This window comes from Urocitellus parryii, chromosome 14 (genome assembly GCF_045843805.1).
Source record: "Urocitellus parryii isolate mUroPar1 chromosome 14, mUroPar1.hap1, whole genome shotgun sequence".
Lineage (NCBI taxonomy): Eukaryota > Metazoa > Chordata > Mammalia > Rodentia > Sciuridae > Urocitellus > Urocitellus parryii.
In genome coordinates this window covers 44628378-44646673 of record NC_135544.1, presented here as the reverse complement: position 1 = coordinate 44646673, position 18296 = coordinate 44628378, and the positions used below count along the sequence as shown (strand labels likewise).

General features: G+C 37.0%; 1 protein-coding gene across 1 annotated transcript in view; it reads left to right on the top strand.

Annotated features, from left to right (window-relative positions):
* Window positions 1-18027, top strand: part of Cpe (carboxypeptidase E) — a 111812-nt gene extending 93785 nt beyond the window's left edge. Inside the window, exons 4-9 of the mRNA XM_077792493.1 lie at window positions 3569-3690; window positions 4898-5076; window positions 7396-7535; window positions 10399-10498; window positions 14385-14503; window positions 17232-18027. Coding sequence (XP_077648619.1) covers window positions 3569-3690; window positions 4898-5076; window positions 7396-7535; window positions 10399-10498; window positions 14385-14503; window positions 17232-17330 — 759 coding nt within the window. The 3' untranslated portion in view covers window positions 17331-18027. The remainder of the gene's footprint in view (window positions 1-3568; window positions 3691-4897; window positions 5077-7395; window positions 7536-10398; window positions 10499-14384; window positions 14504-17231) is intronic.
* Window positions 18028-18296: the final 269 nt, after the last annotated feature.

Sequence of the window (18296 nt, the reverse complement as noted above, 5' to 3'; positions counted from 1 at the left end):
TAAAAGTTTAGTATATAATGAGGGCAGATTTCAGATCAATGTGGAAAGGATTATTTAATTGAATTGAGACAGATCCATCTCACAAATAGCAGAGATCAAAATAAATTCTAGATGCATTCAACTTAAATAATTTAAATATAAAGTGTAGGAGACCAGTAAAAGAGAACTTTGGCAGATATGTAATTTTTTTCCTTTTTTTAAAAATTTGTTTTAATTAGTTACACATGACAGTACAATGATCTTGACATATCATACATTTGAATCAGATGGGGTATAATTTCTTATTTCTCTGAGTATACAGGTTGCAGAATCACATTGGTCATACAGTCAAGTATATACTTACAGCAATAATAATGTCTATTTTATTCTCCTGTCCTTCCTATATCCCCCTTCCCCTCCTCTCCCCTCCCATCACTTCTCTCTACCCAATCTAATGGATGAATGGATAAAAAAAATTGTGGCATTTATACACAATAGAATATTACTTAGCACTAAAAAATAACAAGATCATGGCATTTGCAGGGAAATGGATGGCATTAGAGCAGATTATGCTAAGTGAAGTTAGCCAATCCCTAAAAAACAAAGGCTGAATGTCTTCTCTGATATAAGGGGGGTGACTCAAAATGGGGTAGGGAGGAAGAGCATGAGAAGAAGATTACCACTAAATAGGGAAGAGAGGTGGGAAGGAAAGGGAGGAATAAGGGAATTGCACGGAAGATGGAAGCAGACCCTCATCGTTATACAGAATACATATGATGATGTGAGGAAAAAACAAAACCAAAACAAAACAAAAAACAGATATGTAATTTTTGAAGGGGACAGAACTTTTAAAATTCCCTTTGTAGAAATAGGCATATGATGGTCACTAAAATTACTGTTTTGTAACTATGAATGAAACGCAAAAGCAAAGGAAGAGACCATAAAGAAAAGGTCAGTAAATTTGTTGTTATCATTCATAACATAAATATCTTTATGGTCTGCATTTTAATTACAAAATTTGTAAGGTACATGGCAAATTTGAAAAATATGTGTAATATATAGTAGAGGTTTTTACTAAATAACTATTACAAATTAATAAGGTAAACATTTCATTAGAAAAATCAGTTAAAACATATAAATGTGTCATGAAAGACTAAATATAAATGATCAATTAATACATAAAAACTTTCTCTGGCTAATTAAAATTTTTGTTATTAATCATAGTGAAAAACTTTAAAAAAAACCTAGAAATATGCTCTTGGTAAGAGTGATTAGAGATGCAAGGCTTAATATGATGTTGATGAATACATTGCTATAACTTATGGGGAGGCAATTTGGAATATTTTTAAATTTAAACAGTGTTAGTTAAAAATAAAATTTTATTTAAACTTTTTTTTTTAAAGCAAAAATTGTGTTTAGCTTTTGGTCAAGTCATTTTATTTCTAGAGATTTCCCCCAGGAAAGTATAGATCTGCACAAAGGGTTACTATAAGGGTATTGATAATATTTACAAAATTTTCATAGTAAACAACCCAATACTCAACAATTAGGGATTACTAGTGCTAGAGTGGTAGTTGTGCAGATAAAACTGGGCTTGAGGCTAGGCTCTACCACTACCAGTTGAATAACGTCATGTTGTTCCCTAACTTCTCAGTATTTCAATTTACTCATTTATAAATGGGGAAAGTGTAGTCCCTATCTCATTGGGAGGGTGTGGGAATTCAACGTGTCACATAGAAAGTGTTTAATATTTATTTTTTAGAAGTATTTACCATTATTTTATTGTTATTGATTTTATTTATGAATGCTAGATGCACGCATCAGATAATTACTACTCAGCTGTTAATATATTATAGAAAGGTATTCAGTCATATGAAATGGTATGTTATTTTTTGTTGAGCAGAAAAAAAAACTACAGTAAATAAAAGGGCATGTAAATGATCACATTTTAAATATTTATGTAAGTGGATTGAAAAAGGACCAAAAACACATATATGAAAGTATTAGCAGTGGCTATTTTTAGATGGTAAACCGATGAAGTGACTTTAATTTTCTTCTTTGTGCTTATTTGTCTTCTCTACATTTTCTACAATGAGAATTAATTTGTAGCAAGGATAAAATACACCAACCAAATAACTGATAAAACCAACATCCCATTCTATTTTTTGATTGACACATAATTGTGTGTGAATGTGTGTGTGTGTGTGTGTGTATAATGTAAATATGGGAGATATAGATATGGTACAGTGTGGCCATTCAATACATGCATATGAAGTATAATGGTCAAATTAGGGTAATTAGCATTTCCATTGCTTTAAACATTTGTCATTTCTTTGTCCTTCGAACTCTTCTAGTTAATTATGAAATATATAATAAATTGGAACTACAGTCACCCTACTTTATTGTAGAATATTAGAACTGATTCTCCTATGTAACTCTATTTTGGTATCTGTTGACAACACCTATTCTAAATCACACTTTCCTATAATTATGTGAAAATAGGACAGTTTTAATATCAGCTAATGCTGATATGCTAAAAGTATTGTGGGGCTTATCAGTTCATAGCCTGGATTTTGAATCCTTAGCCATGTGAACTTGGACATGTTGTTTAACACAGCCAACCATCAAATTCCTCTCTATGAAGTGGGTATGCTGTAAAGCTCCATAAAATAATGCACGTGAAAGCCATTCTTAAACAGAACAGAGACATACAAATGCAAGATCTTTTTATAGCCATCAAATGCTATTGCTGTTAGATTTTTTCTGTCCAAAAGAACAGTATGGATCACATCTCCGTTAAAAGCTTTTCTTTTTATCAAAGAAGTACTTAGAGTTTAATAGTCTTTCTTGCTGCTATTAAAAACTCATCACATAAAAGTATCAAGTTTTTGGCTGCAGATTAATTCTTTGGTATAAATTTTTTTCCCTCTTTTGTTTTGCTTCCAAGTTATGAGGGACTATGAATCAATCAAAAGACAACATGATTCCTGAAACCATTGCCTTTGTTTCAAAATTTAAGATGAGCATTCTGAAGGAAACTGATATTTTATAGTCAGCTCTGCAAGAAACCAAGTACAATAGGAGGACAATATTTGAAGTAGTTGAAGGAAATTGGAAAAATAGTAAGCAAAAGTTGAAATTGGAAATAAAATCTCCCACATATCTGAACCACTACAGAGTTTGAATCTTGTTCTGAGATCCAACCATTTTTTTTTTCTTTGTCTTATTTTTAACTGTTAATCATGAAGACCCGGGAGCCATTACAGATCACAAGATGTCCCCAAGTGATTTGCCTTCTGTTTTCCAAGCTACAAAGAGAGAAAACTGGCATCCCACAAAAGTAGAACTTTGAAGAAAATTTAAATGTGATTGAACTATTTTTTTTTTTTACAAGTCTGAGAAAGGCCTAGGGAATGCTGCTCTTATAGGAACTTTTGTTTTTCTATGAAAACAGCCACAAAGTGGCTCAACATGAATAATTTTGAGGGTTTTTTTCTTTTCTTTTTCTCTTTCTTTCACCTTTTCTGTCAAGTGATCAACCAATGATCATCAAATTAATACTCATTTTAATCTCTAATCTTGATTACAGCTTGCCCCTGAGACCAAGGCTGTCATCCATTGGATCATGGACATTCCTTTTGTGCTTTCCGCCAATCTCCATGGAGGAGACCTTGTCGCCAATTATCCATACGACGAGACTCGGAGTGGTAGGTATCCTTCCTGCTTCTCTGAGTGGTTTAAGGCTTATTACTACAATACAAAGGGTTTAGAAGATGATTTCTGGAGTAGTCTTGTAAGCTACCAGTCAGTTTTGCGGGTAGAAATACATGTGTTTAACATACATACCCTATTTCACGTAATGTTGGCATACTTGCCAAAAAAGACTGTAACTTTCTTTGAAGTTGAGGTGAAGAGAAACATGACCCTAAGAGAACACGTAGAGAAGAGAAAGGGAGAAGACAGAAATCATGAACTTGGTTTAATCCCGGCTCCTGGTAAAATGGAGAGATTACAGAGGTCATGTCATTTGGTGCACCAGCCTAAAAATGGAAGCAGTCTCTGGTCCTTCATCAGGGCCCATGTACATTTTTTGAACATCCCCTTGCATTTTTTCATTGGATTCGTGTCGGAGGGTGTCAGGGAGGGGAAGTGATCCTTTATTTTCTTCTAACTAGTTTTAGTTAAGCTTCAGGCAGGGCACCCTTTAACCAGATAGACAGTTTCAGCTTAATTTTTCTTGCTTCAGGAAATCTCCTGCTTTGGATCTAGTCTTAGGGACCCTTGAAGAGTAAGCTCTTTGTAAACAAAGGATAAGGATCTTAGATATTAGAAACTTTGAGATTTGAAGAAAGTCTGGCTAAACAACACTGTTAAATATACCTAGAGATTTTGTGATTTGTCAATAGCTGGGAAACTGGTAGGCCAGGCACATTTATAATATAGGAGTAAGAATACATGGGATCAAAAGACCTAATATTTGCTCATACAACACATATAGGAGATTTTTTTTAAAAAAAGAATTAAAATCGAACACTGAATAGCATGTGTGAAAGTGGTTCATAGTGGCTATTAGGTTGATATGGGCGCATATTTGAAATGAAAAATTTAAACAATGGAAATCTTGCTATTCTCCCAGGTCCAATCTTCTATAACCATATCACCTTTTTCTTGTGAAATTTCAGTTCATAAGTAGCAGGTTCAGTCAATCTGATTTCTACATTTTTTTTTTTTTTGGTATTAGAAATGGAAATTACATAACTAAGTGTAATTGGTAGTTAAATCTTCACCTCTTCCCCATAGCAATGTAGCTAAAAAATACATCTGCAATAGCTCAACACCAAATTACTTTTCAGAAAACAAGTGGTGCCTTTTGATCTGTGTCAAATCCTTTCATCTTTTGGATTTAATTTCTAGGTAGTGCCCATGAGTACAGCTCCTGCCCGGATGATGCCATTTTCAAGAGCGTGGCTCGGGCCTACTCTTCTTTCAACCCGGCCATGTCTGACTCCAACAGACCTCCCTGTCGCAAGAATGACGATGACAGTAGCTTTGTAGATGGAACAACCAACGGTGGCGCTTGGTACAGTGTACCTGGCGGTGAGTTTCCATTTTGTTCTCTGATGTTTACTTCCTTAGATTTACAGAGCGATTTCCACCTAGAGACTCTTCAGTCTTCTTCAGTCATTAAGAAGTAGGCGGAACCCCTAATTCCTCCATTAATTTTATGCATGAATAATATGTAATTTTTTTTCTTGTGGATTTAAAAAAATGAGATGCTAAATAAAGAAAACAAACTGAAGTATTCAGTGGGAAAATATAACTTGAATATTGTTAATTGCTCTATTTTTCAAGTTCAGGCTTTAGGTAATAAGGTAGCATCCTTATCATAAACAAGTCTTGCTTTTACAATAGATAAATGCGTATTTTAGAGGGCATCCTGTGGCCTTTAGCACATCTTGGTGCACACATCTTTTAATTTTTTTTTAAATGGTGGGCTAAAGAGACTATGTGACATGGATTATGTAGTTTATATTCACTAGTGTAATAAACACTATCAGATCAGGTAGGGTTTAGTCTGCAAAGAGAGAGAAGGCCCTGTGCAGGAAATCCCTTTTTTGCCCATCAAGGCAGCTTCCCTTGTCCCAATATGAACTTTACAGAGTTCATATTTTTGTAACCACGCAGAAGAATAACAGTTGTAGGATGCTACTGGCCTGGACCAAGGATGAGGGTGAGATGCGAAGATATTGATACTTTTTTTTTTTTTTTCACTTTGCCTAAGGAAATTTTGCTATGGCCAACCTGGAAACAAAAAAGAGAATTAGGGCAGCATCCAGTGACTTCAGGGATTGGTTAGATATGTTTAATTTTGTTGCATTATGCCCTGAGAAAAATATTCTTCCTGTTTTTTTTTTTCTGGTATATGTTGATACTGTTTTTATTTACGGTTTGCATTTGACCAGACCAGTTTTAGTACTTTGTTTTCTTTTGTAATTTGTGAACAAAGGTCTAGGTCATATTTAGGATTTAGAATAAATCAAATACATCAGATGGGAAGTAAAATATATGTCAGCTTTGATAAAAATTTAGCAATTCCTTGTGCAGTCACTTTTGAACAAATATATACAGTCTATACAATATCAGATAAACAATATTAGTAAAATACTGATGATCATATTAGCAATAGCAATGATAATAATATTAGTATTAGTTAATGCTTATGTTCCACAGTAATCAGATGGTCAAAGGAAGCTTTGATGGTTTTAGTTCTCCACATAGTGAATAAAATCAATGTCTTGGGTGAGGTTTTCTAGAAGCAGAGACTGAGACAGTGGTTTGGATGTTTATTGAGGGCGTACACTTTAAGAAAATCCTTAGGGGAGCGGGGAAAAGGAAAGGATAGAGCTGAGCAAGGATGTCTCAGGTGAGGTGTAGCCTTGGACAGAGCCATTGGGAGAAGGGTCCAGAGCATAAATCAGGCGGAGTCATCTTTTTCTGGTAAGGGTACAGTCTTTGGTGACTGCATACCAGTTGGTTGTGTGCTGCCAGAAAGAATTGACGGTGAGAAATGGGAGAGTGTAACCTTCCAAATTAGGTGGCTCCTATCAAGCATTCTCCAGGAAAGGGGAGCAGCCTTTGTGAACTCCTAACAGCCCACACTTAATAGCAGCTTGGGGTGGGTGCCCTGGCTCCATAGAAGTGATCTGGTGGGCACCAACAGTATCCACTATTAATATGAATTAGATTTAATTTCAATGAAAATTATCTGGATACAGAATCTTCTCTTTAGGGAGTTATGAAGTATAATTCAAGTTTATGACCTTTATATGGACACTCAGTGATTATTGAATTAATATGTAGTGCATTATCAGGATTCCTAGTCCCTCAGGTGTACACTGCGGTCCTGGTTGGACATAAGGAAAGAGCAGTATGTTAGATCATCTCCCACTCCGTTGAAGGCTTTGAAGGATGTGCATTTCTTTTAGGTCAGTAGGGATGGAGTCATTCACCTTGTCTTTTTTGAAGCCTGTTACAGCAACATGGACCGTGGCTGACATCTGCTTTTGCACTTTGCAACAGCAATGCATTAAGTTAAATAGTTACTTATGTCGCCATTCCAGTGGGGTCCATAGAGAATTTTATAGATTTCATGATCTGCCAAAATAAAACACTTCACCTCCTCAGACTGGCCAGCCTCTTGACAATTCCCTCCTCTCTATGGAAGCAGAGTTAATGTATTCATCTTGCAAGTATGTTTTCAGATCCCCTACGGAAGGTGACTTCCCTGTGGTTTCCCAGGGAGCTCCCTCAGATGGCCCAGGATGGTACATTTTTATTTAGCTCAGTTCAGCAGAATCGCCTGTGTGTTTTAGCCACCGCATGCATATATGGACGTGCCATCTGTTGCTTCGGCAGGAATGCAAGACTTCAATTACCTGAGCAGCAACTGTTTTGAGATCACTGTGGAGCTTAGCTGTGAAAAGTTCCCACCTGAGGAGTCTCTGAAGAACTACTGGGAGGATAACAAAAACTCCCTCATTAGCTACCTTGAGCAGGTAAGTAGAGTGTCCAGCATCAAATGAATATTTAGGAGTATTGAGACCTGTGGTGTAATAGTCTTCTAGGAGGAGTCCTGTCCAGGGAGGTCCGTCTGAGCCTGGGTGAAGGTGCTGTCATTGGAAAGCAGGTGTCAGTAGATTCAATTCACCTTTCACCTGTCAGAGACCTTGTGGCTCATGACGATTCACTGAGAACTGACCCCACTGGAAAATTGTGGAGAAGTGAGCCAAACTCTTGCAGGTGAGGGAAGTCCTAAGATCATGTCCCAGCCTGATCTCAGTGGCCCTAGGAGGCACCCAGAAAGGGCAGGACAAGAGTGAGGAAATGAGGCACTTAGGATGCACAACGTCAGGAAAAATTCACTCTCAGGGTCACCAAATATGAGATCAGCTCCTGAGAGTGTCTCCGTCAGTGCCTTGGTGCCTCACTTCTCTTAACCTAGATCCAGCTAGAGGCCAGGTAATAATAATCACAACAATGCATATTTATTGAGCATTTACCATTTATCATTATTGTTATACATGTAATGCCTTACATGTAGTAATTGTGTGCCTAGCCTCACGACAACCCGAGAAGGAGGTTATATGACCACCACTATCACCACCATTATCACCTGGGAGTTAAATTATTGCTGTGTGTATACATGTGACTGCATGACCAATGTGATTCTGCAACCTGTACACTCAGAAAAATGAGAAATTATATCCCATCTGATTCAAATGTGTGATATGTCAAGATCATTGTACTGTCATGTGTAACTAATTAAAACAAATAAAAAATTATTAAAAAAATGAAATCAGAGTATCAGAGAGGTTCAGCAGCTTTTCTGGAGTTATTCAGTTAGAATTTGAATCCAGGTTGTGTGGTTGTGGAATCTCCATGCCCTACCCCCTTTCATGAGTTAATCCTAGATCTGTACCACGGTCACTGTGTAATCATTCCAGAGAGATCTGTGTAGAATTTGGGGGATCTCACAACCTGTCAAAATAAAATATCTTACCTACTTAGATTGGTCACCCCTTGCCGAATTCCTCCTCTCTGTAGTATGGTAGGCATTGACATCAGGGCAGTGGTGGTGAAAGATCTAAAGGCTCAGTGTATTGCCTGCCATGCCTTGACCATCTTTAAATTCTATTCTGTATGTGACCACTTAGGCCTAAAGTTAAGTAGAGTGATGTGATTTTACTTGCCAGCAAATAGTCCAGAAAAATCTGTTAAACCAATTTGTCAAAAACAAATGCTTTTAAATATATATATATATATATATATATATATATATATATACATACATATATAGTGTATTTATATTGTATACCTCTTGTGTATATATATTGTATATATGCTATATATGCTATGCACACACATGTATAATACCACTTCTTTTTTTATTTTAAAGTAAAATTAGCTTAAGAATTGTTCTATGCATGTCATATATTCATACAATACCTTACCAATGAACTGCTGTGGAATAGATCCACCGATGATGGGTCCTGATTAAAGAACAACTGCTCCACAGGACTTTTTCAATTAGTGGGTTCCTGCTGTGTGTTAGTATACTGGTGGTGTTTTTTTTTTTTTTTTTTTTGCCACAAAGCTAAGAATAATTAACCATATTAACTCTAGAATAACCTTGGTGGGAATCCCTATAGAACTTCTTTTTTGAGGAGAGCTGTATTTAACTGGATCCTACAAGAGCAAAGTTAACGGAAGAAATGCACTTTTGGTTAGAGGAAGCAAGATGGGGACATTTGGTGTGTTCTCTTAGATATCAAATAATGTCATTGTTTACATATTTTTTCTACAAAAATGTTTTGAGCTACTTTTATATTCCCGGCACTATGTTAGGCACTGGGGCTAGTGACCACCCTCTCAAGGCTTCATATTAGTGGGATCAGAAACATGAATATCTAATCATAAGGAAAAATGAAGACTAACTACCAGAATTAACTACAATGGCAGGACACAGAAGATTCCCAGTCCTATTCCTGGGAATTCAGAAAAGGCTTCTTGGAGTTATAAATAGGATTTACTATAGTTGGTGCTAATAAGATCATCACCTTGCTTAAGTTGTCTCAGTTCTTGAGGAAAAACACAATATAAAACAAAATAAAACACATTTTCATGCCATCAGGACAGGGGACAATATTTGTCATCTTTATGGTGGCAGGTACACATGCATCCAATCCATCTGATAGTAGAAATAAGCTGAAAAGAAGAGGGATAAAGTTACACAGTCCTGCGTTAAGCTACTTTGAATGAAAATATGTTCTGTCTACAGAGCTATGTGATCAGTCTTGAGATAACATCATGTTAGGTGCAGGCTGTGTAGAAGCAGTGGGAATGGAGTTACAATGAGAGCACATACAGCTGCTTGCATCCCAGAATACTGCAGTCAGGGGATCGAAGATCAGTGTAGACAGTCACAAGTCCTGCTTTGGGCCTATTTTCTTGATAATGGTGGCGATAATGGTAATTGAACACCTGGTTCTAAAATCTAAGCAAAGACTAGTTTAGAACTCATAGAAAATAGATAATTTGGGCATCTAATTCTGTAATTGGTTGAGAGGAAATCTCAAAGGAATGTTTGCAGAAACTAGAATTGTCAGGCTAATTAGGGGAAATAGTTTGCTAAGAAGAGCTTCCCATTTCTATCTTTGGAATAAGCTGATTCTCAAAATTCTCCAGAGACTTGTTCCTGGCCACTCACATCAGAATCTTCTAAGGTTCCCGAGTTTCCTGACCTATCATTGAATCATATTCCTTCCCTGCAGGGCAGGAATATAAGAAGATGCTTAATATAAAACATATTTTTTAGGCCATTTCTAATATGAGATTTTTGGTTGTTCTTGACCTCCACAGATACACCGAGGAGTTAAAGGATTTGTCCGAGACCTTCAAGGTAACCCAATTGCCAATGCGACCATCTCTGTGGAAGGAATAGACCATGATATTACATCTGGTGGGTGTTCTTTGCCATGATCTAGCATTATGTACAAGAGAATGATTTTTTTATTATCATAATTATAACTCATACTATAAGCAACACAGTGAGATGCCTCAGATCTCTTTACACAATCTCTGCCCAGCTTTGACCTAGGTAGGCTGCTGGAGCAGGTCAGGCACAGTGAAATTATGCTGCGTGTAAAAATCTGAGTGCAGCAGGTGGCGCCCTGTCCTCAGCTGTCACCCAGAGCTGTGAGTTGGTGCTGTCCACTGCCTGAGGTTTGCAGTTAGTTGTTCAGAGAAAAATGAATTAGCCAGAGTAAAGCCACGAGTGGCTTTTCTAAAGAGCTGTGAGTCGGGAGGGAGTGAAAAGAGTAGAAGGTAAGGTAACTCCCAGCATATTGTGTGTCTCACACATTTCTTTGTTTAACCCTTAAAATAAATCTAGAGTTATTCAGGATGATACAGGATATTATAGAATTGGGCTGTGATGTTAGTTATTTCTAGGTTTAAAGCACCATCTTCATTTTCTCAGTTTGGAGAATATGGTGTATTTCCCCAGAAGATCTACCTACTCCTGTTAATTTTTTTTTTTTGAGAGAGAGAGGATTTTTTTTTAAAAAAATTGTTTTTTAGTTTTCAGTGGACACAACATCTTTATTTTCCTTTTATGTGGTGCTGAGGATAGAACCCAGTGCCCCTCGCATGCCAGGCGAGCACACTACTGCTTGAGCCACATCCCCAGCCCTGCTGTTTTAAATACTTACTCATTCATTTTAGTTGAACTGTTATTTATTGGGATTTTTTTAAAAAACAATAACAATATTTTTCTAGCCATAAACTTTTAATACTATTTTCAAATAATCATTGATTTGTTTTCCAAAGCACTGTATATCATTACTTCTTTCCTAACCTTCACACTTGTAGCTTGGAGGTTTTTTTTTTTTTTTTTTTTTTTTTTTTTTTTTTTTTTTTTTTTTTTTTTTTACCTTTAACATTTGTTCTCTAAAACTCTGTTTATTCACTTATCCAACAAATATTTATCAACATCGCACTAAGTACCAGCATGCCTTCTCAACCAGCGCTCCAGCATCTGTGCCAAAATGCTACTTCCCCTTCATCCCCTTAGTCCTCAGGGAGGGTGGAACTGAGGCATGGATACCTTCTGTCTCCTGGAAACCTGCTCTCTCTGTTATCCCAGGAGTGCCATGTAAATACCATTTTCTCTGCATTCCATGATTTAAAAAGTTGAGGAAAATCTAATAGTAGAGAGAATAACTGGGTGGAACAGAATGATTTCTGAGGGTTCTAGGAATCTCCAGCTTTTTGAGGGCAGGGTAATAAGAAGGAACTAGCAATGAAGTCAAAGATAGACATAAAGTGTGTGGTCCTGGAAGGTTGGAAGTGTTTCAGGAGGGTAGGATGGAGTAATAAAAAGTGCCTGGTAAGATGATTCTTGAGAGTGAACGAATAGATTTAGCAGTATGGAGAATCTTGACAAAACCTATTTCAGGGGAGCAAGTGGTAGGAGCCTGATTCAAGTGGGTCCAAGAGAGAAGAAAAGAGAGCTTTTAGTGACACAGAATAGTGACAGTCGTTCCAGAAATTCTGCATTGAGCATAGAAGATAAATGTTGCACTAGCTGAAAGGAGAATGATCTAGAGGTAGATTGGAAGATGTGGGGATGAGGGCTTAATTTTTTTTTTCCTGATTGTATCTATTTTCACAGTGAAATAAGTTGTAAAGTGCTGAGGAAGAGTGAGGAGGATGAGGATGTGTTAGAGACTCAGGGAAAAGGATAAAATATGAGTTGACCACTAGAACCTTGACACTCAAAGTGCGGTCCCTATTAGCAGCTTCAGCATCACTCTGGAGGGTAGAAACGCAGAATCTCGCGCCTCACCCCAGAGCTAGTGAATCAGATTGTGCGTTTTGTCAGGTTTCCTGGGTTATTGAGGTGCACCTATGGCTTGATACCAAAAGCTAAGTCCTTGTCTCGGTTGCTGATCCAATAAAGAGGACAAGGTTTTGAAAAAAAAAAAAAAGAAGAAAAAAGAGGTATTACTGGTTAGCAAGCAAATGAGAAATGCGACAGGGGACTCCTAGCTCAGAGATCGCGATTCTAACTGCCAGGGGAACAGTGGGCTTTAAAGAGGGGTTTCAAAGGCTGAACTCCAGGTGTGTCTATCAGGTGTGTCTACCAGGTGTGTCTATCAGGACTCGTAATTCATGTTCAAGTGATAGCCTTGAGAGACGGCCATTTCTTTGATCCACTGGTACCATCTCCCAAGTCTAGGTTTCTTCATTCCTGTGGTCAGTGAGTCAAAGGAAAGATAACTTGGCCTAGGATGGGCAGAATGTTGGTCTTGCTTCCCCTGAAGTTAGGGATGGGAACAGGAAAAAGAGGAAGGAAATAAAATGTCAGCTTTAGAATAAGCTACCAGTGGTTGAGCAGCAAGGTTTATATTTAAAGCCTGAAGTGGATCCCTGTTACAGTTCCAGAAGTGGTGACTTAGGAAAATGGGAGATTGAATGGGCCAGGGAGGCGAAGAAGAAATATACCGTGACTCCCTAGGTCTGGTATCTAGAAATTGGAGAAATATCACCACGGGTGTGTGTTTCTAGCCACATGGAGGTAGGGAGTTGGAAATTGTCCAAGGCTGGTGATTTGCTAGGTGTGTATGGCCAAGGGAGGAAAGCGAGTGAGGTGAAGGCATGTGATATAATGGTGGGCCATGGAACTCAAAATAGGTTAGGAAGGAATCCAGAGGAGTAAAGGAGACTAGATCATAGGTTTGCTTAAGAATTCTCTGGAGACCTTGTGGATAATATGGTTCCTGGAAGATGCACCAGGCTAACAGATTCTTCTGAATCTTTAGAAATCTAAAATGTTTTTGGCTAGGTGCAGTGGCTCCTACCTGTCATCCCAGCAGCTCAGGAGGCTGAGGCAGGAGGATTGCAAGTTTAAAGCCAGCCTCAGCAAATTAGTGAGGCCCTAAAAAACTTAAGGAGACCCTGTTTTAAAATAAAATGGCTGGGGTTGTGGTTCAGTGGTTAAGTGCCCCTGAGTTCAATCCTCACTACCAAAACAAAACAAAACAAAACAAAACAAAAAAACCTAAATATTAAAATAAATAAATAAATAAACTTTTGTGGTATACAGGAGATCCCCCAATATAGAATTCTCCAGCCAATTTGGATACATTTTCATAGCACCAATGTTGAGAAACCCTGTTGAAGGGAGAAGCTAAGCTTAGTTCTACTTTTCATAAAATTTAGTAAAGGCTTATTTCATAGATAATTTTTATTTTTTGTTTTTTTATTAATTAATTTTATGGGTACATTATAATTACAGTGGGATTAATTGTGACATATTTATATATGCACATAACATAATCTGGTAAATTTCATTCCTCAGTGCCTCCCCACCCCCTCACTTTACTCTATTGGTCTCCCTCCTATGGAAATCTAGATTTCTGACCGTGCCTGTGGGATTCTGGTGAGGCTACCTTTGGGCCATACTTTGTGAAACATTGATCTTCCCCTGAAAGAATCAAATCATGGTGTCTAGATGCTCTAACCTCACTGCTTTGAGGACTGGGTATATTTTTTCATCTGTGTGATTCCTGACATGAGTAGAAGATCCAAGATCTTAGAAGATTTATTAGACAATTTAGCATTAAGGTCTGTAGAGTAGTTTTAAGAAATGAGACCTGGAGGGAGAGCCTCACACCTCCTTCCATAGAATTTCATCTCATTGCCCAAACATTGCCATGTGTTTGTTTTAGAAATGGGGACTCAAAGACCTTGAACTGAGCTGTCGTGAAGATTCCTGGGATGGCATAATTATGCATTTTGCTTGTGCACCTGCCTAGTGGTTTGATGTTCTGTTTTTCCTACAGCAAAGGATGGTGATTACTGGAGACTGCTTGTACCTGGGAACTATAAACTTACAGCCTCAGCTCCGGGCTATCTAGCAATAACAAAGAAAGTGGCAGTTCCTTATAGCCCTGCTGTTGGGGTAAGTGATCATAATAATAGCTAAGGACTATCATTATTATTAAGCTACTAAGACTTCAGCACTCACCATTGTCCAGCATGTTTAAGCGACATATTTAATCTTTATAATAGCCCTGTGAGGGAGTTTCCATCCTTGTTATAGCCACTTAACAGATGAGCAAACTGAGGCCTAAAAAAGTTAAGTGATTGGCCCAAGGTCTAATTGGATGATTTAACACCATTTGGTGTGAAACTCATTACCGTTTCTCAACTTTTGAAGAGATTTCCTAAGAAAATGAAATAACTTAAAAATATTTAATTTTTTATTTGCTAACCTTGGTTTCAATTTAAATGGAATTCTGTTCCCCTTGTCTTTTTATCTCTAGCACCTAGCATAGTGCCTTACTTAATAAGTATTTGAAAAATATGACAGCTGCAAGATAATTTTGGACATTACTGACATTTATTAAGAACATACTATGGCTGGGCGTGGTAGCATACACCTATAATCCCAGGGGATTGGGAGGCTGAGGCAGAAGGATCACAAGTTCAAAGCCAGCCTCAGTAAAAGTGAGGCACTAAGCAACTCAGTGAGACTCTGCCTCCAAATAAAATACAAAATAGGTCTTCGGATGTGGCTCAGTGGTTGAGTGCCCCTGAGTTCAATCCCTGGTACTTCCCTAACAAAAAAACAACATACTACAAATTTTTATTCCCTACCACCATATTTTTATGGGTTAGCACCCACATATCAGAGAAAACATTCAAACTTTGATTTTGGGGATTGGCTTCTTTCACTTGCATGATAATCTCCATGGAACATCTATTAACTGGCAAATGCCATAATGTCATTTTTCTTAATGGCTGAGTAAGATTCCATTGTGTATATATAGCACATTTTCTTTATCCATTCATCTGTTGAAGGACATCTAGGTTGGTTCCATAGCTTAGCTATTGTGAATTGAGCTTCTATAAACATTGACGTGGCTGTGTCACCATAGAAGCTGATTTTAAGTCCTTTGGGTATATGCCAAGGAGTGGGATGACTGGGTCAAATGGTGATTCCATTTCAAGTTTTTTGAGGAATTTTCATACTACTTTCCAAAGTGGTTGCATCAATTTGCAGTCCCACCAGCAATGTATGAGTGAACTTTTTTCCCCACATCCTTGCCAACATTTAGTGTTACTCATATTCTTGATAACTGACATTCTGACTGGAGTGAGAGGAAATCTCAGTGTACTTTTAATTTGCATTTCTCTAATTACTAGAGATATTAAGTATTTTTTTCATATATTTGTTGACCATTCATATTTCTTCTTCTATGAAGTGTCTGTTCAGTTCCTTTACCCATTTATTGATTGGGTTGTTTATTTATTTTGGTGTCAAGGTTTTTGAGTTCTTTATATATCCTGGGGATTAATGCTCTGAGATGCAGGTGGCAAAGAATAGAAATTCATTGGATTAGATAAAGAGAAATGAAGGGAAGGAATGGGGGATGGGAATAGGAAAGACAGTAGAATGAATTGGGCATAACTTTTCTGTGTTCATATGTGAATACATGACCAATGAAACTCCACATCATGTACAAGCACAAGAATGGGAAGTTATACCCCATGTATGTAAAATATGTCAAAATACACTCTACTATCATGTATATCTGAAAAGAACAAATAAAACATACTATGAGCTAAGCACTGTCAAAAATTGTATCTTATTTAAGTAGAGCTAATTAATTTTGTTAAGAAGGTGGTGGTGATAGTGCCCAAATTTCTAGAGCAGGGATTAACAACTGTCAAAATCCTGTAGGGTGGCCAATACGATTTCCAATCAAAAGGTTTACTTGAGAAACGTGCATTATATTTTAGTTTATGCACCTGAATTTTGGGGTACAAATGCTTTATTTTTGCAAACAAAATATCTCAAGTGTTTCAACTGGTGTTTTGATTTTGGTTGTGTCTATGTGTATATTAGGCTATATGAGTATTAAGATCAGGAAGTAAATTTGGGCTACTGAAACCTGGAAAAAAATAATAAACCAGGAACAGGTTGTAAAATGTTCCACTATGACACTCCTTAGTCTTTCTAATATGCTGTCGTCCAAGGAAGTAGTAAGTACATAATCCCATTCCAAAATATCCAGGGTTCTAGTGGCCACATCAAGGAACTCTTAGTTCCTGGGATGGGAGCCTGAGGTGGACTGGTTTGGGGGCTGCACATTTGGACTTTATGCAGGAGTGTGTGGATTTCCTACAGACCTGATGAAGACCCCCACATCCCAGGGAGAGTGGTGTGGAGATATGTGCGTCTGTTAGTTTCTTTAACACATTCACAATTTGGGAAAACAGGGCCTGGTGAACTGTGATACCAGCTCACTGAACTGTGTTCTGTATTCCCCTCTTATCAGGAGAAAGTTCACTGCAGACAGAAGATGCTTCCTAAATGTCAAAGGCATGAAATTCACTATAGTTAGATCTTTTTTATGAGTGGAAGAGGCTGGGGAGGGGATTTTTGTTGAACCATATCTGTCCTTAATGCTATTAGATCAAAGCACAATTGAGGCCTAATTGCTTTTTGTTTTTATCTTCTGAAAGTATATTTTGTTTAAATAAAACTTTTAAAGGGTCTACTTTAATTTAGGTGGCTGTATTGAGTGTATTTTATAAACTCTAAAGCTGCTCTAATTATTTTTATTTCAATTTTTAAAAATACACAGTTTGATAACAACATGTTACTAATTTTTCTCCTTTAGGTTGATTTTGAACTGGAGTCATTTTCTGAAAGAAAAGAAGAGGAGAAGGAAGAATTGATGGAATGGTGGAAAATGATGTCAGAAACTTTAAACTTTTAAAAAGTCTTCAAACTAGCTGCTTTTAATCTGTCATATAATGTAGGATGTAATGTGGCCATTTTATTTTAGATTTTGTGCAGTTAATATTTAACATTGATTTATTTTTTACTCATCTAAATATTAATCAATATTACTTAAATAGACTCTTAGGTAAAAAATATAAGAACCTAATCTATTTCATTCTCATATATAGCATTCATTTCCCTACGAATATTACACAAAGGACTATAGAAGAGATTTAAATAATCTTGCCATTTTAGGCTTAAATGCACTATTCCAGATGTTATTTACAGTTCAGAACTTTTTGGGTAGTCCTAGCTTTTAAAAATTAGTGATTTCTTTAATGTAATTGGTGGCAATGCCACAGAATGAATGCCATTGAGAAAGTCAACAGATGAAACTTGGAGTTGTGAGCACTCTACTGCAAGAATTAAATAGTACAGTTTAAATTGTCATTCGTCTCTTGTGCCGACTAGCTATATAAGCATGATCCTATTAATGCATTTTTGATGGAAAGAAAATGTATGTTTACCAAGAGGTTTTATGAACAGAATGAAAGTCGACTTTCTGCTTGTACTTGTAGGGGCAATATTGTTTTATTGTTCAGCCTGTTAACACTCCTTCAGAGTTTAGAGTCTTTCTCTTGGTCGTAGATTGGCTCAGAATTGCTTTGTGAATGAATAAAGGCTAAAACACATCTCCAGGTGTGCATCTTAATTCATGATGATTTTTGGTCAAAAGTTGTGGTCTCATATGAAAAGCAGTTTTCCCTTGAGAATGTCTTCTCATTTGTTTATCTTCTGCAATTTTAAAAATTTATTGACTGCAATATGCCAAGCAGTGTGCAGGCTGTGCATTGCTGTGTTGGATGAAAGGTTCTGATTCTATGGATCTTCTTGTGGACACAGACTTTAAATAATATAAACAGATTAATATGTAATTATGCGTTGTGATGAATAAAGTGAA